General features: G+C 42.1%; 1 protein-coding gene and 1 pseudogene across 1 annotated transcript; both read left to right on the top strand.

The window, feature by feature from the left end:
* Window positions 1-824: 824 nt before the first annotated feature.
* On the top strand, window positions 825-11,570 carry slc13a5b (solute carrier family 13 member 5b). Its single transcript, XM_029773199.1, has 12 exons — window positions 825-991; window positions 2,537-2,665; window positions 3,684-3,820; window positions 4,363-4,580; window positions 4,780-4,954; window positions 5,075-5,197; window positions 5,329-5,541; window positions 6,967-7,073; window positions 7,219-7,340; window positions 8,521-8,682; window positions 10,883-11,020; window positions 11,275-11,570. Exons 1-12 carry the CDS (start codon window positions 890-892, stop codon window positions 11,398-11,400), a joined length of 1,752 nt encoding a protein of 583 aa, XP_029629059.1. The 5' UTR covers window positions 825-889; the 3' UTR covers window positions 11,401-11,570.
* An 11,147-nt stretch (window positions 11,571-22,717) lies between these two features.
* Window positions 22,718-25,948, top strand: LOC115206825 (multidrug and toxin extrusion protein 1-like; annotated as a pseudogene).
* The last annotated feature ends 37 nt before the right edge of the window (window positions 25,949-25,985 follow it).

Genomic DNA, 25,985 nt, shown 5'->3' with positions numbered 1-25,985 from the left:
GGAAAAAATAAAACACTGATTGGAATAAAGTATTGCACCGGACAGATACAATTACCCCATATATGTCATATAGTTTGTCTATAGAGCTAGTTCGCTCTAAAACAGTAGGCTATTTTCTGCATGCTCTGTTGTGCCTCTTTCGCAATCTCAATGAGCTACTACTAAGATAAAGTTTAATCTTGAGAATGACACCTATGGTACACTCAATATGTTTTAATGTTATAAGGGCAATGACTAAGCACAAAAAAAATGGAATCTTGTCCAAATAGTTATGGCATTTTCTGTAATAACATGTAAGACTTGGCTTCAAAAGAAGCGGAAATATGACTGGGCATGATAGTGGAAAGCCCATATACTGGGTCATAACCCACAGAGCTTTGGCGACCAAAGGGAACATTATCATTACTACTGTCTGTGCAGACCCAGAGGACTATACAGGGAAAGGTCACTCCTACTTTTATATATGTATATTTTAGGTGTACTGCTTTTATAGGGTTTCACTTCTCTGTCAGAATTTGAGTTATCAGTTCCATTTGAAAAAGCTATAATCGAAGGTACAATAAAATTAGATAATAAATATTGAGATTACTGGTCATAGTTTACATAATTGTTGTTGATTGTTTAATCTCTCTGAAAGAACATTTTAATTGATGTTTATTGAAAACGTTGTGGTGAAGGTGTTCAGGATCCCACCACCGTTAAATCTAGGTTTAGCTTTCTCTCTCCGTCTGTCTCCCATCATTATATGTTCGTGAGCTCTCTTCCCTCTCCTATTATCAGCTGCGGGACTCCCCCTTTCACTTCCTCCCCTCCCCCGACCTGCTCGAAGTAAAACCACCGTCCCAAGCGCTCCAACTTTCTTTGCCTCTGTATCTCCTAAAGTCAAAGGATGGCAGCATTTCTGAAATCCCTTCGGAATCTGAAGAATGAGATCGTTCTATTTTCTACCCCGTTACTTCTTCTCCCGCTGCCTTTAGTCATTGGAACAAAGGTATGTAAATTGTCACATTTGTTATGCACAGATTCATACACACACGTTTTTATGTTTCAAATATATTTTATGTATCTTGAAAGCGGTTTTATATTGTTGTTTAATTATATTGTTTGATTTGTAAAATGCAAAAGTGGTTGGTAATTTATGAATACTTTACTTTATTACAAAGATGTTTGTATAATTAAATTGATCCTAAACCTTCAATTAGACACTTTTTGGAAAATGTACTGAAGCAAGTCTAACTGCATTCTGTGGTTGAGAGACATTTAGTCATTGCATAAGTTTTGTTCAGCCTTGCACCTGTTGATGCAGCATTAACAGTGAGTTGCAGCATGGCAGAAGCTATGTAGAAACATTTTTATATTTGTTTAGCAGACACTCTTATCCAGAGCGACTTACAGGAGCAATTAGGGTTAAGTGCAGTACTCAAGGGCACAGACCGATTTGTCACCTAGTCAGGGAAAATGTTATTCACCTAGTCAGGGATTTGAAGAAGTGACCTTTCGGTTACTGGTCCAACGCTCCTAAACTCTAGGTTACTTGCCGCCCATCATCCCTGTGCCCTGAGACTGTGTCAAAGACAGTTGTTTTAACCCTATGTGGCAGGTCATCTCCAGCGTGGGAACACTGGTTACACTGAATCCTCCTGTCATAGGTTCTTCAAATGCCACCCTATTCACTATAGTGCACTACTTTGACCATAGCCCCTAGTCTAAAGTAGTGCACTACATAGGGAATAGGGTGCCATTTGGAACATAGACTTTACATGCCACTGAAGCGGAGACTCGGTCCTAGTGTTGCCACCACTGCATCATGTGTTCTCACGCATGGGGCTATAAGCATGTTATCTTTGTCTTATTCTTGGTGTGTAGTTTCAGTGTATCAGAATCAATACTAACTACATCATCATACCTAATCTGTCATGCACACACACACACACACACACACACACACACACACACACACACACACACACACACACACATGCATCATAGAGGACTGCTGAGTAATACGTGTGGACTGATCAGTGTACAGTAGAGACTAACATGTGCTGCCATGGACTACAACAAAGAGTGATCTTTAACCCCAATCAACATACCTCAGTACCAATCAACTATAATCTCTCCAATTTATATAATGTGACTTTTGTGTCATATAATTTTCCTGTCACTAACAGCACTACAGATCTGCTATCTAAATTTGATCACAATGTTGTCGCAGAGAATATTCCTGCGCAGAAGGAAATGCGAATTGTAGTACATTCAAGACTTGAAAAGACTTCTAAAGTTTGTAATTTCCACTTTAAAATTTCAGACTTGCCCTAACAAAAAATGGTAAAAATATTATATGAATTATGAATTATAATTCAGATAATAATTAACATTTCCTGTGTTTGCAGGATTATTTTCCTGCTGTGAGAAGCAGGGTCAAATTAAGATATTGCATCTGTATGAGCCAGCAGTATTCATTCCCTGGTGTTGTGGTGTGTTGGATGTTCTGACCTGTTGGTGACCTGTTGAATCCTATGTATTTGTTGTGCAGGAGGCAGCATGTGCCTATGTGATCATCCTGATGGCAGTCTACTGGTGTACAGAGGCCTTACCGCTGGCTGTCACTGCCCTTCTCCCTGCTGTCCTCTTCCCCATGTTTGGCATCATGCAGTCCAAAGATGTAAGACAGCCTCTATTTCAAGCCATCTTTCAATAACATGATGAATGAAACTACTATTAAACTGTCTAATGAAACTGTAGCCTACTAATATTAAATATATACTGAACAACAATATAAACGCAACATGTAAAGTATTGGTCTCATGTTTCACGAGCTGAAATAAAAGGTCCCAGAAATGTTCCATATGCACAAAACCGTATTTTTCTCACATTTTGGGCACAAATTTGTTTACCTCCCTGTTAGTGAGCTTTTCTCCTTTTCCAAGATAATCCATACACCTGACAGGTGTGGCATATCAAGAATCTGAATAAACCGCATTAATTACATAGGTGCACCTTGTGCCGGGGACAATAAAAGGCCACTCTAAAATGTGCAGTTTTGTCATACAACACAATCTCACAGATGTCTCAAGTTTTGAAGGAGCGCGCAATTGGCATGCTGACTGCAGGAATGTCAGCATGCCATTTTTTTGTTAATTTCTCTACCATAAGCCACCTCCAACATTGTTTTAGAGAATTTGGCAATAAGTCCAACCTCCCTCAGAACCGCAGACCACGTGTAACCATGCCAGCCCAGGACCTCCACATCCGGCTTCTTCCCCTGCGGGATTGTCTGAGACCAGCCACCTGGATAGCTGATGAAACTGAGGAGTATTTCTGTCTGTAATAAAGCCCTTTTGTGGGGAAAAACTCATTCTGATTGGCTGGGCCTGGCTCCCCAGTGGGTGGACCTGGCTCCCAAGTGGGTGGGCTTATGCCCTCCCAGGCCCACCCATAGCTGCGCCCCTGCCCAGTCATGTGAAATCCATAAATTAGGACCTAATGAATTTATTTCAATTGACTGATTTCCTTATATGAACTGTAGCTCAGTAAATGGTTGAAATTGTTGTGTTTATATTTGTGTTCAGTATACTTCACAATGGTGTCTGCACATTGTTTACAGTATTGGTAGATGTTTGCATATGCTTACACAAATACACTGTGGACCCATGAGTCACTTGTCTTTGTGTGTCTTCCAGGTGTGTATGCAGTACCTGAAGGACACCAACATGTTGTTTGTGGGAGGACTGATGGTGGCGGTGGCAGTAGAGCACTGGAACCTGCACAAGCGCATTGCCCTCCGAGTGCTGCTCTTTGTAGGTGTGCGCCCTGCTCTGTGAGTGACCCTCAACTAACTAACTAACTAACTGACTGACTGACTGACTGACTGACTGACTGACTGACTGACTGACTGACTGACTGACTGACTGACTGACTGACTGACTGACTGACTGACTGACTGACTGACTGACTGACTGACTGACTGACTGACTGAACTAGCTAACTAACTAACCCATCAGTACGAATCCCTTGCTATTCTTGGGACTATATCTATCTCTAGAGAAGGGAAATCAGTTCATCTGTATGACTATCTACAGGTATATAATATTGTATTGACCTTGTCATTATACATGATGAGGACATATTACCTAACATTTCACTCTCTCTGTGTCAGAGTGTATTTTGTAAAACCTGTTCAGACACTTTGACAATGTTATGCATAGATGAATATAACATTTTACAAGCCTTGTCTTAAGACCTTCTAAAAGTTCATACATGCTTATAACAAGTTATAAAGCATTTAACCTGTATGCTATGCCTTAATAAAGTGTTACAGAATATTCTTATTCCACATTCTATGGTTTCCTGTCTCTCCAGTCTGATGCTGGGCTTCATGGGGGTGACAGCCTTCCTGTCCATGTGGATCAGTAACACAGCCACCACAGCCATGATGGTGCCCATCGTCCAGGCTGTTCTGGAGCAACTCAACAACTACACAGAGACTGAGATGCCTGTGATCCTCAGTACTGAGGAGGACACCCAGCCTCAGGAACCCACTGACAGCAAACAGATGGAGAAACAGGCAGAGGGACATGGTGAGCACTGAGCAGAGAAGGACAAATTAATGAACAGTTCATTTGTGAGTTTAATGAAAGAGTTTATTATCCGTTGAATGAGCTCGGGGACCATGTAAGCTTATAATGGAGCATATATATGAGGAGTGTGCATTGCAAATGTTTGCTTTGAGACTATTTATGCTATGTTAACGTTCCTATTTGGACTATGTTTGTCCAGTTGTGGTGACCTGTTTAGACCCGTTTGTGGAGGCTATCCGGCGTAAGGAGGCTGCAGACAAGAAGAAGATGTGTAAGGGCATGACGCTGTGTGTATGCTACGCTGCCAGCATCGGGGGCACTGCCACCCTCACAGGGACTGGCCCCAACCTGGTGCTCAAGGGACAGATGAACCAGTGGGTACCTTCAGCTATGGAATGTGTCCTCAGTGTATTTCAGTACTTTCAAATCATGTATCTTTCAAATCATCTTTTTCTTTATGTGTTAATGTTAATAATATTTTATGTTTCCCTCAGGCTGTTTCCTAACAATGGCGATGTAATAAATTTTGCGTCCTGGTTCGGCTTTGCTTTCCCCAACATGATCCTGATGCTGACCCTGGCTTGGCTCTGGCTGCAGTTTGTCTTTATGGGATTCAAGTGAGTTTCAGATCAAAATATATTTTATCTTTCAGTCAGAGATCATCCTCATTTGAATCACTCTACTGAATTAAATGTACTACTGAAGTCACCCTTTAAGTCTTAACCCCTTTCTCTCCCTCCATTCCCAGTTTTAAGAAGACGTGGGGCTGTGGGGCAGTGAAGACAGAGAAAGAGATAGCTGTGTACAATGTGATCAAGGAGCAGCATCGTCAGCTGGGCTCCATGTCTTTTGGAGAGCTGAGTGTGCTGGGTCTGTTCAGTTGTCTGGTGGTTCTGTGGTTCACCAGAGATCCTGGCTTCGTGGCAGGCTGGGCCACATACATCTTCAATGCTGACGCAGAGTACGGCCCTTTACTGTTCATACATACTACACTGTACATACCAAGCATATTTCACAGGCCTAATATGCTTTTCAAATGGCATTCTATTACTATTATAGTTCACTACTTTTGACCAGTTACATTGACCAATTATACACTATATATACAAAACTATGTGGACACCCGTTCAAATTAGTGGATTCGGCTATTTCAGCCAGACCCATTGCCGACAGGTGTATAAAATTGAACACACATCCATGCAATCTCCATAGACAAACATTGGCAGTAGAATGGCCTTACTGAAGAGCTCAGTGACTATCAACGTGACACTGTCATATGCCACCTTTCCAGCAAGTCAGTTCGTCAAATTTCTGCCTTGCTTGAGCTGCCTTGGTCAACTGTAAGTGTTGCTATTTGTAAGTGCTGTTATTGTGAAGTGGAAATGTCAAGGAGCAACAACGGCTCAGCTGCAAAGTGGTAGGCCACACAAGCTCACAGAACAGGTCACTTCACAACCGAGTTTCAAACTGCCTCTGGAAGCAACGCCAGCACAAGAACTGTCCATCGGGAGGTTCATGAAATTGGTTTCCATGGCCGCGCAAACGCACACAAGCCTAAGATCGCCGTGTGCAATGCCAAGCGTCGACTGGAGTGGTGCAAAGCTCATTGCCTTTGGACTCTGGAGCAGTGGAAATGCGTTCTCTGGAGTGATGAATCACGCTTCCACACCTGGCAGTCCGGTGGACGAATCTATGTTTAGCAGATGCCAGGAGAACGCTACCTGCCCCAATGCATAGTGCCAACTGTAAAGTTTGGTGGAGGAGGAATAATGGTCTGGAGCTGTTTTTCATGGTTCGGGCTAGGCCCCTTAGTTCCAGTGAAGGGAAATCTAAACACAACAGCATATAATGACATTCTTCCAACTTGGTGGCAACAGTTTGGGGAAGGCCCTTTCCTGTTTCAGCATAACAATGTCACCGTGCACAAAGCGAGGTCCATACAGAAATGGTTTGTCGAGATTGGTGTGGAAGAACTTGACTGGCCTGCACAGAGCCCTGACCTCAACTCTATCGAACACCTTTGGGATGAATTGGAATGCCGACTGTGAGCCAGGCGTAATCGCACAACATCATTGCCCAACCTCACTAATGCTCTTGTGGCTGGATGGAAGCAAGTCCCTGCAGCAATGTTTCAACATCTAGTGGAAATCCTTCCCAGAAGAGTGGAGGCTGTTATAGCAGCAAAGGGGGACCAACTTCATATTAATGCCCATGATTGTGGAATGAGATGTTTGACAAGCAGGTGTCCACATACTTTTGGTCATGTGGTGTATCTCACTTCCCATATACTTCAATACTTCACAAGAAAAAATAAGCAAGAAAACATGAATTGTGTGTCTGAATGCTGACAGATAACCACCCTATCTTTATCCATTCTTCCCTCCAGGTATGTAACTGATGCCACAGTGGCAGTGTTCATTGCTGTCCTTCTCTTTGTCCTGCCTTCCAAGCCCCCACGCTTCTGTTGCAGGAGGTCCCAAAGCTTTGACGCTGGTAAACCATGTTTTTAAACAACACATAAAATGTAACAAGCACGGTACCTGATCTTGAGTATGCTACTTTAGTATCTAAGGATATGAAGACTTGAAGACCATTACAATAGCATGTCTGTAACAGTGATTTGTTAACCCCTCTACAGAGCACCAACACCCAGCTGACCCCACACCAGCTCTGCTGACCTGGAAGGTGGCCCAGAAGAAGTTACCCTGGAGCATTGTTCTCCTCTTGGGGGGAGGGTTCGCCCTGGCCAAGGGCAGCGAGGTGAGAGACAGGGGAACTGTTGCAGGGGAACTTTCCTGACAACCTGGCAATGTAAAACTTGTAGTGTATTTGAGGTTTAAAAAGGCTTCTGAAGTTTATACGAAAAATGTATTAAGCCCTACAAAAATGTACATTAATTATAATCCGCATAACAATTAATTTCCTGTTGCTGCAGGATTATTTTCCTGCTGTAGCAAACTGGCTCACATTAAAATTCTATATTTCTATGGTATAATCCTTGTTCGCTTTCCACAGAAACTTTTTAACCAAAAAAGTCAGATCCTCACTGAGAACTGAATCATCCCATATTTCATCAGGATCATTGTGACAAAGGGACATTTTTGATTAGTCAACACAGCTCCACCCTGTTCGCTTCCCAAGTACGATGAAACATAGGGCATATAATGTGGGATGACACAGGTGACATATTAGCTGCTAACTTAGCCACTAAAGTACACTAAAATCAACATTTCTGTCTTTGCATACTGTACACAGTATGTACAGGTAACTGCCAAAATAAAGGAAACGAAACACCATCATAAAGTGTCTTAATAGGGCGTTAGGCCACCACGAGCACAATGCGCCTTGGCATAGTTTCTACTATTGTCTGGAACTCTATTGGAGGGATGCGACACCATTCTTCCACAAGAAATTTCATAATTTGGTGTTTTGTTGATGGTGGTGGAAAACACTGTCTCTGGCGCCACTCCAGAATCTCCCATAAGTGTTCAATTGGGTTAAGTTCTGGTGACTGAGACACATACAACACAAATACACACACACACACACACACACACACACACACACACACACACACACACACACACACACACACACACACACACACACACACACACTTTAAACCCCCTATGTCCCTTTGAAACCTCTCTTTCAAAGTTACTGAGATCTCTTCTTCTAGGCATGGTAGCCAAAATAATGGACAACTGGGCATTTTTAAACATGATCCTAAGCATGATGGGATGTTAATTGCTTATTTAATTCAGGAACCAAAACTGTGTTGAAGCACCTGCATCATTTACTCAAGTGTTTCCTTTATTTTGGTAGTTACAGTACCTGTACATGTGTAGCTGTATGTGAGTTTGGTTATGTATCCAACACCATAAGAAGAGTACCATGGTTGTTTGAGACTGATTGCATGGTTTTGTATATGCCCCTGCAGGAGTCAGGTCTCTCTATGTGGATGGGGGACCAGATGACTCCCCTCCACACCATCCCACCCTGGGCCATCGCTATCATCCTGTGTCTGCTGATCGCCATTTTCACAGAGTGCACCAGTAATGTGGCCACTGCCACTCTCTTCCTACCTGTCCTCGCCTCAATGGTAAGACTCAACACACAGCTCTGTATTAATAACACAATACTAGGCCCTTGTTACGTGGAGTGGAACAGGGGAACCCAAGAGCAGACTCAGACGAGGAGACTGGGATGAAGTAACCAAGTTATTAATTGAAACACAGGGGGAAGATGGAGTGCATGTCAGGGGAAGCTCGGCCGGGTTGCAGGAAACCAGCTGAGGCTGGAGCGAGAGGGGTTGGGACAGGGTAAGCAGGTCCAGAGGGGAATCCAAGGGAGTAGTAGAGTGGGGAATCCAGGACAGAGTAGCAGGATGACGAGACGTGGGACTGGAGACAGAGACCAGGGTCAGAGCGGGCTGAATTGTAGCGGAGAGGAAAACAGCGTCAGGCAAGGAAAACAGGCACAACAAGATAACAGGATCTAAATAGTAACAAACAGCTGGAAGCGTAGACTGACTGAGCAGAGATTATGATTTGGCAGCGTGGAAGTGGCAGGACTGAGTATTCGTAGAAGTCTTGATTATGGAACAGGTTGCAGCTGGTGGCGATCGGCTCTGACTCCAGCACACCTGTCTCCGCCCACACAATCTCACACAGAGAGAGAGAGGGAGAGAGCACTGGGGGAGTGGCGGCAGGTCAAGGAGACACAGGATGAGCAGTAGAGGGCGTGGCAGAAGCAGATGTTACAGCCCTACTACACAATACTACACCACTACACAATACTACACAATACTTCACAATACTACACTACTGCACAATACTACACCCTACTACAATCCTACACAATACTACATTACAATACTACAAAATTCTATACTACTATACAATCGTACACAATACTACACTACAACACAATCCTATGCAATACTACACAATATTACAATACTCCATAATACTGCACAATACTACAATACTACACAATGCTACACTACTACACAATATAACAGTATTACACAACTGGAAGCAGGAATACAATAGCTATCCAGTCTGGTAAACTGCTCTGACACGCGGACACATACAGTACATGCAGCAGCAGTACTTTCAATGGCCTGAACACTGTAGCTCCTTGATGTGAAGTACAGTGCTTACCAGTGTAAGCCCATTCAGAAATCTCCCCTATAGGAGTGCAGCATTGAAACTACTCCCAGTGGAAGCCGGCCTACATGTCCTTGTTTGGTTGCCCTGGCCTGTAGTTGTTAGTCATTTGGGATGAATATATTTGGTCCCCTTCCCTGGGCCCCTCCTTCTATAGCCACCCTGCCAAACACACCAATTGAGCTCTGTGGCTTGTCCTGGTGCCCACCCCCATCTACACTGATGAATGGTATCACTGTGCCCAGTGCCCAAGCACTCAGAGAGGACCCAAGCTGGGCCATGCTGGAATGTGCCAAGCTTGGGTATAGAGAGAAGGATTTATTGAGGTCAAAGCCAACAGGAGTGCATGGAGATGACATAAGTATAGAAAAGGGTGAGTGAAAGAGGGGAAGGTGAGGAAGAAAAATGGGGTTAGTGAACCAACTACTAGTTACAGTGAAGTCTGGGAAAGAGAGGCTGCTAGGACGTGTGCTTTTGTGTCTAGCCGCTTGTTTCATGTCTGTATTGTCTTTCCAGACTGCTACAAAAATGAATCCAACTAAATGATATAACATCCATTATATCTGTTGAGGAAGGTCCTGACAGAGGGATGAGAATTATGACATGAAAAATAATCTCAGCCAGTATTGATTTTCAAACGAATTACTGTCGTGTGAATTTTTGGGGGATAATATTCAACTCTACTGAGGCTTACATTCTAATCTATGTTTTGCAATGTGGTTTTACACCGTTCTGGACGCGTTTCTGTGGTGCGTTTCCATTTTGCCTGCCATGACTCAGACCCCAAACAACATAGCATGCATAAGAATTACATCTTAATTACACACGCCTAATGGACGATTTTGAACCCTAGAATTACAAACACTAAAATCAGAGATAGTGTTATGAGCCAGTGATTACGGTGCAGAAAAGCAGCAAAGCAGACTTGAGTGTTGTCATTGGGGATGCGTCCCAAATGGCACCCTATTCCCTATATAGTTGCCTACTTTTGACTAGGGTGCATGGCCTCTGGTCAAAAGTAGTTCACTATGTAGGGAAAACGTGTGCCATTTGGAACTCATAGTAAGAGTGTCCTCCTCAGCCCAGGCTCAGACAGCTAAAGATGTGTGTCTGTCTGTGTGTTTATTTCAGTCCCAGTCCATTGGAATGAATCCTCTGTACGTCATGGTGCCTTGTACTCTCAGCGCTTCCTTTGCCTTCATGCTACCTGTGGCCACACCGCCCAATGCTATCGTCTTCTCATACGGCTACCTCAAGGTTTCTGACATGGTGAGTTACAGTACATCATTTTATAAAGATAATATCATCTAGTGAATTGTCTATCTTATTATTCATTAACAAAAATAAATAATAGCAAACAAATCCTAAATCAATTTAGGCAACTTCTTAACATGCCATTTACAAATAATTTCAGGACAATTGTCCTGGGCCACAGATCACTTGATTGCCTTCTCCAGTTTGAATGATTTCTAACAGAACTTTAAATTCATTGCACCTCATTTTACTTCCCCGCTCTCTCCCAGGCTAGGACAGGTATAGTGATGAACATCATCGGCATCCTGTGCATCACTCTGGCCATCAACAGCTGGGGCAGGGCCATGTTCCACCTAGACACCTTCCCTACTTGGGCCAACACTACTGGGGTGTGAGGGCCCCGAGGGGCCCCGGTCCACGCCATGAGGAATGCACATAGAGGGCCCTTAATGTGCCATGGACCTCTGGCGAGAAAGGCACCAACGTGACTGGTTGTGTTAGGTTGTTGGGAGAAAAGCCACATAGCTTCCATTACAAAGAACACTTGAATCACCATGTGGAAAGAGAGGATGGATGGATGGATGGATAGATGGATGGATGAGTGGGTGGATGAGTGGGTGGATGAGTGGGTGGATGGGTGGGTGGGTGGGTGGGTGGATTGGAGGATGAGTTTAACTGGAGAGAAGAATGAGGTTAAAAGTAGCACCACTGTACTTTTAATGCTGTAATGTGTTATACAGAGTATGTCCAGTTCCATTAAAATGCCCAAGTATTATCTCCATCAAATTATCATGTTCTCAACTTCTCACTCTCAGAAGAAGGTTCTGACTCATATTTGTTGGTCTGTTTATATCTCAAGACCCATAGTTGAAATCCATTTGGGGTTTAAGATTTTTGATAAACTGTTAATTAGCACAAAATAGCTTCTGAACTATGTTTCCATGACCAAATAATGTATGCCATCTTTTCTTTTTGCTAATCTATAGTCTTATATTAACTTGTTTTCATTTTGCTCGTAGTCAATGGTGAAACATGCATTGTACTTCCGACCCCATTTGAACTTTGAATACTGTATGACTGTATAACTTGAGATCCCTCTGTACACACTTTTCTAAACTTGAATCATTGGGGCTGGAAAATGCAAACATATTGAAAACTCAGATATGTGAATATACTGTACAATGGTTACTGTGTGCTGACACTTTGATGTTTCTCCTTTGTTATAACAGTAATATAATATGTAATTTAGTCCTTTTTATTGAATTATTGTAATATTATCTTGATCAAAAGTTGTATATTTATGAGATGTAATATAGTTTATAGTGTATTGTATATGGTGCTTGCTATTGCACCCTCTGAAATTGACAAAATGTCAAAGGTAATGTCTGGGCTGCTTGCATGTACAGTCAGAGATGGGCAAAAATTACAAGATACAATTACAAAATACAATTACAGAATACAATTACAGAATACAATTACAAAATAACATAAAGATCAATGTATCAAAATAAACTACAAAATACTTGTATTTTGAAATGTATTTAATTAAATTTCATGTATTTTGTATTTTAAAATACAGAAATAGATTTGCAAGTTGATGGCCCGAACTGCAACAACATTCTCAGTAACGGTTACAGAAACGTTTTACTTGCTATGACTGTGATATGTTGTTGTTTATCTACCTTAGGTGAATGCACTGACTGCATATGTGAAAATGAACATACCAAACTGAACTGCAAAGTACACTGTGTATTATTATTGGCCTTGTTTCGGGGTCATGTCTAGATGGGATACAGCTTAACCTCATTTTCTGACCTGCTACGTTAATTCTCCTAACCTACTGCGTAAGTCCTCCTAAACCTGCTACGATAATTCTCCTAACCTACTGCGTAAGTCCTCCTAAACCTGCTACGTTAATTCTCCTAACCTACTGCGTAAGTCCTCCTAAACCTGCTACGTTAATTCTCCTAACCTACTGCGTAAGTCCTCCTAAACCTGCTACGTTAATTCTCCTAACCTACTGCGTAAGTCCTCCTAAACCTGCTACGATAATTCTCCTAACCTACTGCGTAAGTCCTCCTAAACCTGCTACGTTAATTCTCCTAACCTACTGCGTAAGTCCTCCTAAACCTGCTACGTTAATTCTCCTAACCTACTGCGTAAGTCCTCCTAAACCTGCTACGTTAATTCTCCTAACCTACTGCGTAAGTCCTCCTAAACCTGCTACGTTAATTCTCCTAACCTACTGCGTAAGTCCTCCTAAACCTGCTACGTTAATTCTCCTAACCTACTGCGTAAGTCCTCCTAAACCTGCTACGTTAATTCTCCTAACCTACTGCGTAAGTCCTCCTAAACCTGCTACGTTAATTCTCCTAACCTACTGCGCAAGTCCTCCTAAACCTGCTACGTTAATTCTCCTAACCTACTGCGTAAGTCCTCCTAAACCTGCTACGATAATTATCCTAACCTACTGCGTAAGTCCTCCTAAACCTGCTACGTTAATTGTCCTAACCTACTGCGTAAGTCCTCCTAAACCTGCTACGTTAATTCTCCTAACCTACTGCGTAAGTCCTCCTAAACCTGCTACGATAATTATCCTAACCTACTGCGTAAGTCCTCTTAAACCTGATACGTTAATTCTCCTAACCTACTGCGTAAGTCCTCCTAAACCTGCTACGTTAATTCTCCTAACTTACTGCGTAAGTCCTCCTAAACCTGCTACGTTAATTCTCCTAACCTACTGCGTAAGTCCTCCTAAACCTGCTACGATAATTCTCCTAACCTACTGCGTAAGTCCTCCTAAACCTGCTACGTTAATTCTCCTAACCTACTGCGTAAGTCCTCCTAAACCTGCTACGTTAACTCTCCTAACCTACTGCGTAAGTCCTCCTAAACCTGCTACGATAATTCTCCTAACCTACTGCGTAAGTCCTCCTAAACCTGCTACGTTAATTCTCCTAACCTACTGCGTAAGTCCTCCTAAACCTGCTATGAGAAGTCCATTTTGACAAAGCTGTGTCCCTTTTACACAAAACCTTGTTTCGGGGCGAAGCTCATTAGAATAATACTCTGCTTGCTTTGCAAATTGTCCATTTTTACATACACATTTATATTTAGTTCATTTAGCAAACCACACTATAGTACTGTTAGACTTCTGATACCAATGCAAGGTGAAAGGGAGCCACAAAATGGTGAACCGCTATACAAAATGAAAATACTAATTACTGTACAGCTCTTGAAAGTATCTTGTTACAAAATACACTGGAGTGTAGTTCAGCCCAGTGTAATACAAATGACAAAATACATCTCTGTACAGTGTCTTATAGGAAAATAAAATATGTATTCATCTTAACGGACCAAATATGTATTTTTTTCCCATAATTGTTATGTGTATATTAAACAATCCCTTTCACACAAAAAAACAGTACATTTTGTTAGTGTTGCCTGGGAAGCATAATGTTACCTAACCTAAGTTGCTCCTAATAACTTAATTCAGCCATGTGCCATTAGTTACATAATGAAATGGGAAATTGTTGGTTGTCTTGAAAAATGGACCACTAACCCAGGACAAATTCTTTCAAGGAGAATCGAACATGAAATGCTGTCCTCCTAGGAACATTGTGAAAACACTGTACCATGTCCACCTTTCAGTCTGGGCAGAAGCATTGTTAAATACAGCCAAGATCACTGTGTACCTTTCTTTATATATAAAGAAATGACCTATTCTCAAATAGATTAAAGACATTGCTTAGCTCTACAGAGCGTGACTTAGAGTGCAGTTTTAAATACATAGACGGAGGGGAGCTGTGCCAGCAGGAATGTCAAGAGTTTTTTGAATGTATTATTTTGTATGCTTGAGTTATGTTCTTCCCAGCACATCCTGGAATGTAAAGAAACCCATTGTAACCTTACATTCATTATGACCCCTATAGAATAATGAGTTATAAACTCAGCAAAAAAAGAAACGTCCCTTTTTCAGGACCCTGTCTTTCAAAGATAATTCGTAAAAATCCAAATAACTTCACAGATCTTCGTTGTAAAGGGTTTAAACACTGTTTCCCATGCTTGTTCAATGAACCATAAACAATTAATGAACATGCACCTGTGGAACGGTCATTAAGACACTAACAGCTTAGAGACGGTAGGCAATTAAGGTCACAGTTATGAAAACTTAGGACACTAAAGAGGCCTTTCTACTGACTCTGAAAAACACTAAAAGACAGATGCCCAGGGTCCCTGCGTGTGCAGATGTGGCCAGGGCAATAAATTACAATGTCCGTACTGTGTGACGCCTAAGACAGCGCTACAGGGAGACAGGACGGACAGTTGATCATCCTCACAGTGGCCGACCACGTGTAACAACACCTGCACAGGATTGGTACATCCGAACATCCCACCTGGGGGACAGGTACAGGATGGCAACAACAACTGCCCGAGTTACACCAGGAACACACAATCCCTCCATCAGTGCTCAGATTGTCCGCAATAGGCTGAGAGAGGCTGGACTGAGGGCTTGTAGACCTGTTGTAAGGCAGGCCTTCACCAGACATCACCGGCAACAACATCGCCGTCGCTGGCATCACCGGCAACAAACCCACCGTCGCTGGACCAGACAGGACTGGCAAAAAGTGTTCTTCACTCACGAGTTGTGGTTTTGTCTGGTCGTATTCACGTTTATTGTCAAAGGAATGAGCGTTACACTGAGGCCTGTACTCTGGAGCCGGATTGATTTGGAGGTGGAGGGTCCGTCATGGTGTGGGGCGGTGTGTCACAGCATCATCGAACTGAGCATGTTGTTATTGCAGGCAATCTTGCACACCTTTGGTCCAAAGGTGTGCAAGTAGATCATTTCACATTGAAATCACAGTAGCAGGGGTTTAGAAACCATCACACCTACTCCATACCAGTTCCCTCTATAGTGCACTATTTAGGTTCTGGTCCAAAGGTGTGCACTACATAGGGAATAAGGTGACATTTGGCCTTTCCAAGGCTACTTAAGCTCTCCACAGTCTGCGATGGTGATCCTCAACGTACGTTACAGAGAAGACATCCTCCTCCCTCATGTGGTACCCTTCCTGCAGGCTCATCCTGACATGACCCTCCTGCATGACAATGCCACCAGCTATACTGCTCGTTCTGTGAGTGATTTCCTGCAAGACAGGAATGTCAGTGTTCTGCCATGGCTAGCGAGGAGCCCGGATCTCAATCCCATTGAGCACGTCTGGGATCTGTTGGATCGGAGGGTGAGGGCTAGGGCCATTCCCCCCAGAAATGTTTCTGTTAGTCACACGTCTGTGGAACTTGATCAGTTTATGTCTCAGTTGTTGAATCTTGTTCTGTTCATACAAATATTTACAGATGTTTAGTTTGCTGAAAATAAATGCAGTTGACAGTGAGAGGACGTTTCTTTTTTTGCTGAGTTTATTTGAGACCTATAAACAACTATCATAGGAATAAATGTTGTAAGTTATGATCAAAGTAAGCCCTTTGTAAGAAATACTGTACAGTTATTCATATTCCTGACTAAATGTGGGGGAGATTCCAGGTTTCCTGATTTCCTGGTGCCTCCCTGAATGCAGATTATTTTACAGCTATTTACATTTCAAAATAACATGCATGTTTTTATTTTAAGACAATTATTGATGCCATAAGTCAATGGTGCTACCTGTCAATGATTTTAGAGACTGGTATAATGATGATTTAAATGGTTTGACCATCCATATCTTACCTCATTTGCACTCACTGTATATAGACTTTTTGTTTTCTTTTTTTCTACTGTATTATTGACTGCATGTTTTGTTTATTCCATGTGTAACTCTGTGTTTTTGTATGTGTCGAATTGCTATGCTTTATCTTGGCCAGGTCGCAGTTGCAAATGAGAACTTGTTCTCAACTACCCTACCTGGTTAAATAACGGTTAAATAAAAAAATATCTGTTTACACATGATTGATCCAAATACAATGAGTCCCTGACTACCTGCGGAGGTGGTCAGGAAGATCTGATTATAGTCAGATCACAATGAATCGTCTACACCTGTCTAAAAATGTGGATACAATCAGAATGTGGACAACATCAAGATAAAGGACGCATGTTAGAACCAGGTATAAACGTGGCTCTAGAGAACGTGTTTGAACAGCAAGCAGGAGATGACAAAGTTTCAGTAGCAGTCCTCCTCGGTTACTCCTTAGCTATTTCTCAACTTCATGACTAAAACATGCAGAGTTTCACAGCTGACTCTGACCATACTATTGTTTTCGTCTGCTCCTTTTCTCAGTGATTTGTGGTTTGGTGCATAGGCCCACATGATCCAATAAACTTAGTGCACAGTACACCAACACAGGCTTTGGCTGAATGGCTCTACCTGGGGAGAGAGAAAATAATGTGTCATTGTCCCACCACTGAGAGATTGCATGAACCTGGCAAGGTCAGGAGATTCACTAGAAACCCCGTATTGTTGTGCAGACAAAATAGTCAATTTCACAACCTCCTATTGATAGTATCCAGGGCTATAGCTCCACTTCAATACAATACACAGTGGAGACCTGGTGAAACATCTCACTAACATGAAAGAATTGTATAGAGAGGGCATGTTTCACAGTCTAGACAAGACAGCAGACATTTCACAGACACCCTACAGGTTTTTAATGGTTGAATCCTACAAGACGATATGGCCATTGACAGCTAAAAACATCCCAAAACTGCACTTTATTGTGGGCTATGGAGGAGGATTGAAACCTCAAGGGGCAGAGAGGAGACTGAGAAAGGGAAGGAAGGAAGGAAGAAAGAAAGAAAGAAAATATAATGTCTTAGCTAAGCCCTGACCTTGACCACAGTCTTGGGAATTTAAAATGTTAGACGCTTAAGGAGTAGCTGGCTGTATAGTACAGCGCCGATCACTGTGATCTAACTATGATCTCACGTCCTAAGGGGGTAGAAGCTTATGTAATTACAGTGCCTTTCTCTCTCTTTGCTGCCTCTGCAACACCCACTCATTATCCAATTGAAACAAGTCCTCATGTATCATAGCCTCTATTATTACCTATATATACATTTAAGTGTTCAGAAAGAAAGGGAGAATGGTAGCTATATCCTTTGCTGAGGTTGCATAAAAAAATATTCTATAGACAAGTAAAGCCCTTTGGTAAATTTACGGGCACAGCAGAACTTGTGTTGTTAACCATGTGTGTGCTATTGAACACTATTTCATACATAGTTGTTCAATGGTGCATGTTAGGGTCACTTGGGACCTCCAAAGTAATATCTATTACCTCAGCTCAGACACAGCAAAAGTCAGTGACACCACTAAGGTCTGTGAGGACAGGGAAAATGGGAGCTTTGTGTGGTATCTGTGTACCTGATACACCTAAGTTGTATCCACTGAGTCATGCTGATTCAGACATGGAGAGAGTTTCATAGATCAGCCTTACAGGATGCCTAAGCTTCTCTTGCCCCCCTACTTAGCCACTGTATCAGTTACTAAAGCAGACAATATGTGGCCTGTCTGATAGAAGCAACCTCTCCTCACACTCAGAAGATAGTGTTTGATGCTTTCCCACAGGCCAAATCACTCTCTAATTAAATGAACCAGACATTCTTCATTTTCTCTCATCCAAGCTAAAAAGGACAGAGCCAAGACAGTGGGACAAAAAGTATTTCTTTGTGTCCTTGGTACCCAAATTGAGTTGATGCTGACCCGAGAGAAGTACCCTGACAATCAATTCTCTGACAATCAATTGGTTTTCAACACAACTAAATTGGAATAACCAAATGTAATGTCTCCATGAATTTAAGTATCCATCCCATTATAAGAGCTATTGTAAGCATGAATATGAAACAAAACAAAGCAAAACACTGTTCGTACAGTGTCAAACAGTGTAAAATGTAGGCTTACACAGTACACACTCTTAGAAAGATATTTCCAAAAGGGTTCTGAGGCTGTCCCCATAGGAGAACCCTTTTTGGTTCCAGGTAGATCCTATTTGTGGGGCAGAACTCTTTGTGGTTCCATGTAGAACCCTCTACGTGGAACTCAAAAGGTTCTACCTGGAACCAAAAGGATTCTACCTGGAACCAAAGGACAGCCATGGAACCCTTTTTGGTTCTAGATAGCACAAGATTGTATGATACCTATGGCTCATGGTTTAAGTGTGTTTTAAACATACTTGAAATTGTCTTAAAGGCCCATTAGGATGCAAGGTCTCTGTTACTTTTAGACAGACACTATTATCTACACTACTGTGTTCACTGGGCCATACTCTGAGTCTACAGTAAGGTAACCACAGGAAGTGTCACCCCTCAGGTGTCTAGTGCCTCATATGTTTGATCTTTCAACTGATGGGACTGACACCTACCATCGACTTTCTTTCAGAGGCTTTTGCAGCTTTAGACCTTTGTAAATGTCATTGTTAAAATTGCCTGGTCGTGTTTGAAATCGACTATATTGCAGTCGCCCACAAAAGACTGACTGATTTCCAAATCATCTCAAATGACTACTCATTATTTGTCTGCTCAGTCGGTGATCAGCTACTGAGCAAAATTTATGCTCCAGAACATGTATTCCCAAACTGGGGTACGCCAAATAAAAATGTGATTCACATTTTCACAGTCCATTTATATTTTCCAACGGGGCTATACATTTGGGTGAGTTTTTTTTCTCACCTGAGTAGCCTTGTGTCACTGCCAAAAATAAAATGAAACCATCTAGTTTTCAGCGAAAAAACAACACAATGTCAAATACAGGTAGTCCAGTCAAATAATTAACATCCAATCACATTAACCGTTACTCTCTCGCGGGAATCCCCTTAACGGTCCGTATGTAGCCAAACGTAGCTGCTGCTCATTCCGTTTGCTCCAAAATTGATGAATGGTTCAAAAAGTAAGACACATACCAGCTCTACAGGAAGTACTGCTACTACCAGCAGTACTACACATGCACCTGTCGATGACACAAGTTGTTCTGCTTCCACGAGCACATCCAATGCTAGCATCAGTAATTCTACATTTGTTGTTAGCCCAGCTAGCATGGACACTGACAGTTGTGAATCTGACGCAGCCGAAGAGCTACTGCCCCCTTACCCGGGAAAGCACCGAACAACAGACAGGGACGTTGTACCATCGAAGAGGAGCAAATATGATGAGAACTACATTGATTTGGGGTTCACTTATATTGGGAGTAGTGCCTTTCCTCAGCCACAGTGTGTTATAGGTGCAAAAATACTCTCACAACTCAATGAAACCTTCACTCTTGAGCAGACATTTAAAAACGAAACATGCCAATTTGAAAAATAAGCCACAGTTTTTTGAGCAAGAATTACGACAACTTTCAAATAGTAATACATGTATAAAAGCAACAGATACCATTAATAAGAAGGGGCTAGAAGCATTTTATATGGTGAGCTACCTAGTGGCTAGGACAGGCAAGCCCCAGACTATTGTGGAGGACTTAGTTCTTCCTGCTGCCGTGGAGATGGCTGGGACAATGCTGGGGGAAAAGACCAAGAAAACTATACAGACAATGTCTTCATCAAACAACACTGTTTCACGACGCATCAGTGACATGGCAGGAGATTACTGCTTCGCATACAAGCCAGTGAATTCTATGCGTTACAGCTGGATGAGTCAACAGACATGGCTGGCCTGGCACAGCTCCTGGTATATGTCCGTTATGTTTATGGGGGGTCAATTAAGGAATACATCCTCTTCTGCAAACCACTGGAAACCAGGACAACAGGAGAGGATATTTTGAAAGGTCTGGACAGCTTTGTGACATCAAATGGACTTTGGTGGTCAAGATGTGTTGGTATTTGTACTGATGGCGCAAAAGCCATGACAGGGAGACATAGAGGAGTGGTAACATGCGTGCAAGCATTTGCTCCCGACGCAACTTGGGTACACGGCATCATCCACCGAGAGGCTCTTGCTTCCAAGGGAATGCCTGACAGCTTGAAATACGTTTTGTACACTACAGTGAAAATGGTTAACTTTGCTAAAGCAAGGTCCCTGAACTCTCGTGTATTTTCTGCACTATGCAATGATATGGGCAGCGACCATGTAACGCTTTTATCAAGAGGCAAAGAATTGACACTTTTTTTTAAATTGAGAGACGAGCTTAAAGTTTTCTTTACTGACCATAATTTTCACTTGTCTGAACAAATAAGGTTTTATATGATAGATGGCTAAATATAGCTAAATTATTGATTGTTATTATTATATTATTATTTTGCCCTGGTCCTATAAGAGCTCTTTGTCACTTCCCACGAGACGGGTTGTGACAAAAACTCACACTCATTCTTATGTTTAATAAATATATCATATAGTGTGTGTGGCAGGCTTACAATGATGGCAAAAAACAACATTTGAGAGTGCGCTGACCCTGGCGCTAGAGGGGGTACGCAGCTGGAGGTTGAATGTTTGAAGGGGTACGGGACTATAAAAAGTTTGGGAACCACTGATCTAGAACACGACTTTAGAGAAAAAATACTTTATTTTCAAACCATGTTGATGTTTGCAGAGGAAGGAAAGAGCTCCATCATCTGGTGCAGTTGCAGAAGTGACAAAAGACTGTGAACTTTGTCCAGCAGTCGATTGGAAATCATGTTTAACAATGCTAGTTGAGATTGCCAGTGTACAGCTAAGTCAGAGCTAGGGAGTGACAAAGGATGTCATCAGATAGAAAGTCTCACTCTGGCAGCTGGCAGCTAGAATACTACCTTGTTCTCACTTGACCATGCAGACTTTTCTGAGCGACAGTCTTTAGAAATGGATTCGAATGGAATTCTGGAAAGCAGGACGAATGGGAATGAATTGACAATATGTGGGAGCTGTTTGAGATGTATTCGCAGGTTGATTCCTGTTTGAATTCAAAAAAGAAATTATTGAATTATGAACAATGGCTGGGCCTGTGGTAAAAAACATCTTTATTACATTTTGTCCACAATTAGGTCAAAGTTATATAAAACCTTGCATTTTTATATTACATTATTATTGCTATTTGGCAGTGATGCTTGCATATTATTGAATTCACTTAAAGGCCACTGGATAATTATAGGTTACTGGTATCTGGCATTCTATATAGGTCTGTTTAACCTGAATGCTCGATTCATCTATCACCTGGTCTGTTTAACCTGAATCATCGATTCATCTATCACCTGGTCTGTTTAACCTGAATCATCGATTCATCTATCACCTGGTCTGTTTAACCTGAATCATCGATTCATCTATCACCTGGTCTGTTTAACCTGAATCATCGATTCATCTACCGCCTGGTCTGTTTAACCTGAATCATCGATTCATCTATCACCTGGTCTGTTTAACCTGAATCATCGATTCATCTATCACCTGGTCTGTGAAACATCGAATCATCTATCACCTGGTCTGTTTAACCGGAATCATTGATTCATCTATCACCTGGTCTGTTTAACCTGAATCATTGCTTCATCTGTCACCTGGTCTGTTTAACCTGAATCATCGATTCATCTATCACCTGGTCTGTGAATCATCAAATCATCTATCACCTGGTCTGTTTAACCTGAATCATCGATTCATCTATCACCTGGTCTGTTTAACCTGAATCACTTGGAATGACCTCAAACCGTAGATTGTTTAACACTTCAGAGTGTTAGGCCTATTCCCTCCACATATGCCTGATAGTATGTACAACTACATCAACTGATTTATCAAATGTTGTGGATGTATTCTATTCTTACCAGGTTATGGCTCAGCTCATGGTCTTTTTAGTGAGTTTCGTCAGTACAATTTTCTGCGGCCATTTGGGGAAGACAGAACTGGCAGGGGTGACTCTCGCCATAGCTGTAAGTATTGATTGATTTATGAGTTTATATCACTTTTTTATTACAAAAATTCTGGATAATATTATCAGAGTACTTGTCTGTTTGTGCCATCGTGACTTTTGCCACTCCTTGTCATGCCAAACATGATGGCACAAACAGACAAGTACTCTGATAATATTATCCAGAATTGTTGTAATAAAAAAGTGATATAAACTCATAAATCAATCAATACTTACAGCTATGGCGAGAGTCACCCCTGCCAGTTCTGTCTGGCTGTGGTAATATTGAAATTACAGTATACTATGATATTGTCACGTCCTGACCTACAAGCTTGTAGGTCAGGGCGTGACTGGGGGTTTTGTCTAGTTTATTTATTACTATGTTTGGTTCTAGTTTCTTTTTTCTATGTTTTTTTTTGTCTAGTTTACATTTTCTATGTTGTGTTCTAGGTTCTTTTTTCTAGGTTGGGGTTTTCGTATGATTCCCAATTAGAGGCAGCTGGTCATCGTTGTCTCTAATTGGGGATCATATTTAAGTTGTTTTTTTCTTCCCCCACTAGTGTTTGTGGGAGATTATTTTGAGTTAGTGTATGTTGTGCCGCTTCGTCACGGTTTGTTATTGCTTTGTTTATTGTATGTCTTGCATAGTTTCATAATATGTGGAATGATACACATGCCGCGCCTTGGTCTCGTTCATACGACAACCGTGACAGACATTTTCAACAAATTCTCAATCTCTATTCTGGTCTTCCAGGTGATTAATGTTACAGGTGTCTCCATTGGGTATGGTTTATCATCAGTGTGTGACACACACATCTCAAGTAGGAATGAAACCTGGTCTGATTCCTCCTAACAAAGAGCACTGTCCCCAAAATGTTATCAAGAGTGCCTTCACCATACCTCTGGTCCAGGGGGTCACACGCGGCTTACTGGCGCTCAGCTTCAGCAAGGAGCATTTAACGCCCTGGACCAGAGCTACATGATCCTGCCGTGCCACTCAAAGATGAACTTGATTATTGTTCCTTGCAGACTTTTGGGAGCCATAACCTCCTGAAAGTTGGGGTCATTGTACAGAGAGCCATCCTCATTCAACATCTGGCCTGTTTCCCATGCTGTGCTGTTCTCATCAACACAGAACCAATCCTCCTGGCTGTCAAACAGAGCCCAGAGGTTGCCAGGTAGCTCAGACCCCTCCAGTCACTGCAAACAGTTACCCCAGATCTAATAGATGTCTATAATTGCACCCTATTCCCAATATAGTGCACTACTTTTGACCAGGGCCCGTAGGGAATAGTCTGCATCCCAAATGGAATCCTATATCTCTGATTTTGGTTGTTTTCTGTCATTCACAAAGTGACATGTAGAGATTGGTTTGTAGAATGTGATTATTGTTTTTGGCTCATTCTGACAGAGCTCTCGTATTTCACTTTAGGCTGTCTCAGGTGTATGTGATTTTATGCCAGCACTCCCAGTGAATGCATCTATCTACCCAGACACACGTGCACACAGTCAGTTAAAAAAATAATACATTTCCCATGTCAATAACTTACTAAAATATGTTTATCCTTTATTTAACAGGCCACATTTATTTTTCAGCTGGAGGCCAGATATCTACAGAATCAGGTTAGAGCTAAGCTAGACCTCAGTCAGTCGCCCTGCAAAGAGAATTATAACCTGACCATTTGATCTGAATAAGACTATTGTCCTTCAGGGAATCATATGGCTGCAGGTCATCACAGATGTGGTGGCCAACGTACTCAATGCCCTCATCAACATCTTCCTCTATGTTCTGGACCTGGGCATAGCGTGAGTGTCATCCCCAGAGAGGGAATCCTCTGTCACCACCATTACCATTGAGGGCTATGGGATGGTAACTGTTAGCACTGAGGGCTATAGGATGTAATGTATTTTGGGGATTGTTTTTGGTTGACAGTGGGTCTGCGTGGGCCAACACCAGCTCTCTCTGGCTGCTATACTTTATGCCTACATCCTGTGGAAGGAACTACACAAGGCCACCTGGGCAGGTGAGACATGATTACACTAAAGTAGAGCTTATACCGCCAAATCCACAAACTCTTTGAACTCTCTGAACTCCCAGTCTGACTTGAATGGATCACATACAAAGGGATGCATAATACACATTTATTAGTATGCATGTATTGAGGGGAACAGCAGCGCCATGTCAAACCAAGTGCTCTGTTTTTGGCTTCCTAATGTATTAACACAGCATGGTTTTGGTTTAGACCCAAACACCTTCTGTGAGAACATTAGCATGAACCTTTCAGGGACGATCCCAGTCTCTGAGCCTTGTGTTCCCCTGTAGGCTGGTCTTAGGAGTGCAAGGAAGACTGGGGCACCTACATCCACCTGGCTATTCCTAGCATGATCATGCTGTGTGAAGTGGTGGACCTATGAGCTTGGAGGCTTTCTAGCAGGTAGGACAACAGATAGATATTTGGGTTGTTTTGATGTCTGTGAATGCAATTGATCTATGTTTTTGGGTGAAATGTTGCTCTATTTTACTTTTCTTGTGGATACTTCTACACATTACAAACTGTTTAGATGCTACAGTGTTTCTGCTTTGGTTTGATATCCTATCTCACTACCTCTCAATGGCAGGTCTGATAAGTGAGGTGGAGCTTGGAGCACAATCAGTCGTCTTCGAACTGGCAAGCATTTGCTACATGGTAAATATCTATTTACTTGAACTTTTCGGCAAATGTTCATCCATCATACTATGTATTCACACCAGTCACATAGAAAGTGAATCATCTGGTTGCAGTCCCAGAGATTGATCATGGTGTGTTGTCAGTTCCCTCTAGGGTTCAGTGTGGCAGGCAGTGTGAGAGTGGGCAGTGCTCTGGGGGCTGGAGATACAGAGCAGGCCAAGCTGTCTGCCAAGCTGTCTGCCAAGCTGGCCATGTTCTGTGCTGGTACATGTGCCTGCCAAACACCTCAAATTATATTTAAAAGCTTGACAACAGCAAATAAAGCATTCATACTATAATTAAATGATTAAAAGTTTTACTGGAGATGTGTGTTCTGTCTGTGCATGACCTGTTATCTCTGTCCAGGGTCAGTTTCTGTGTGCTTGTCGGTTCTTGTTGGGACACTGAAGGACAAAATCTCCTACGTCTTTACATATGATAAGTGAGTGAGTAATGTAGTCTATGGTAATTTACCACTGCAGA

Source organism: Salmo trutta, chromosome 13 (genome assembly GCF_901001165.1).
Source record: "Salmo trutta chromosome 13, fSalTru1.1, whole genome shotgun sequence".
In the NCBI taxonomy this organism is placed as follows: domain Eukaryota; kingdom Metazoa; phylum Chordata; class Actinopteri; order Salmoniformes; family Salmonidae; genus Salmo; species Salmo trutta.
The sequence above is the reverse complement of the archived record's forward strand: the minus strand, read 5'-3'. Positions and strand labels throughout refer to the sequence as shown.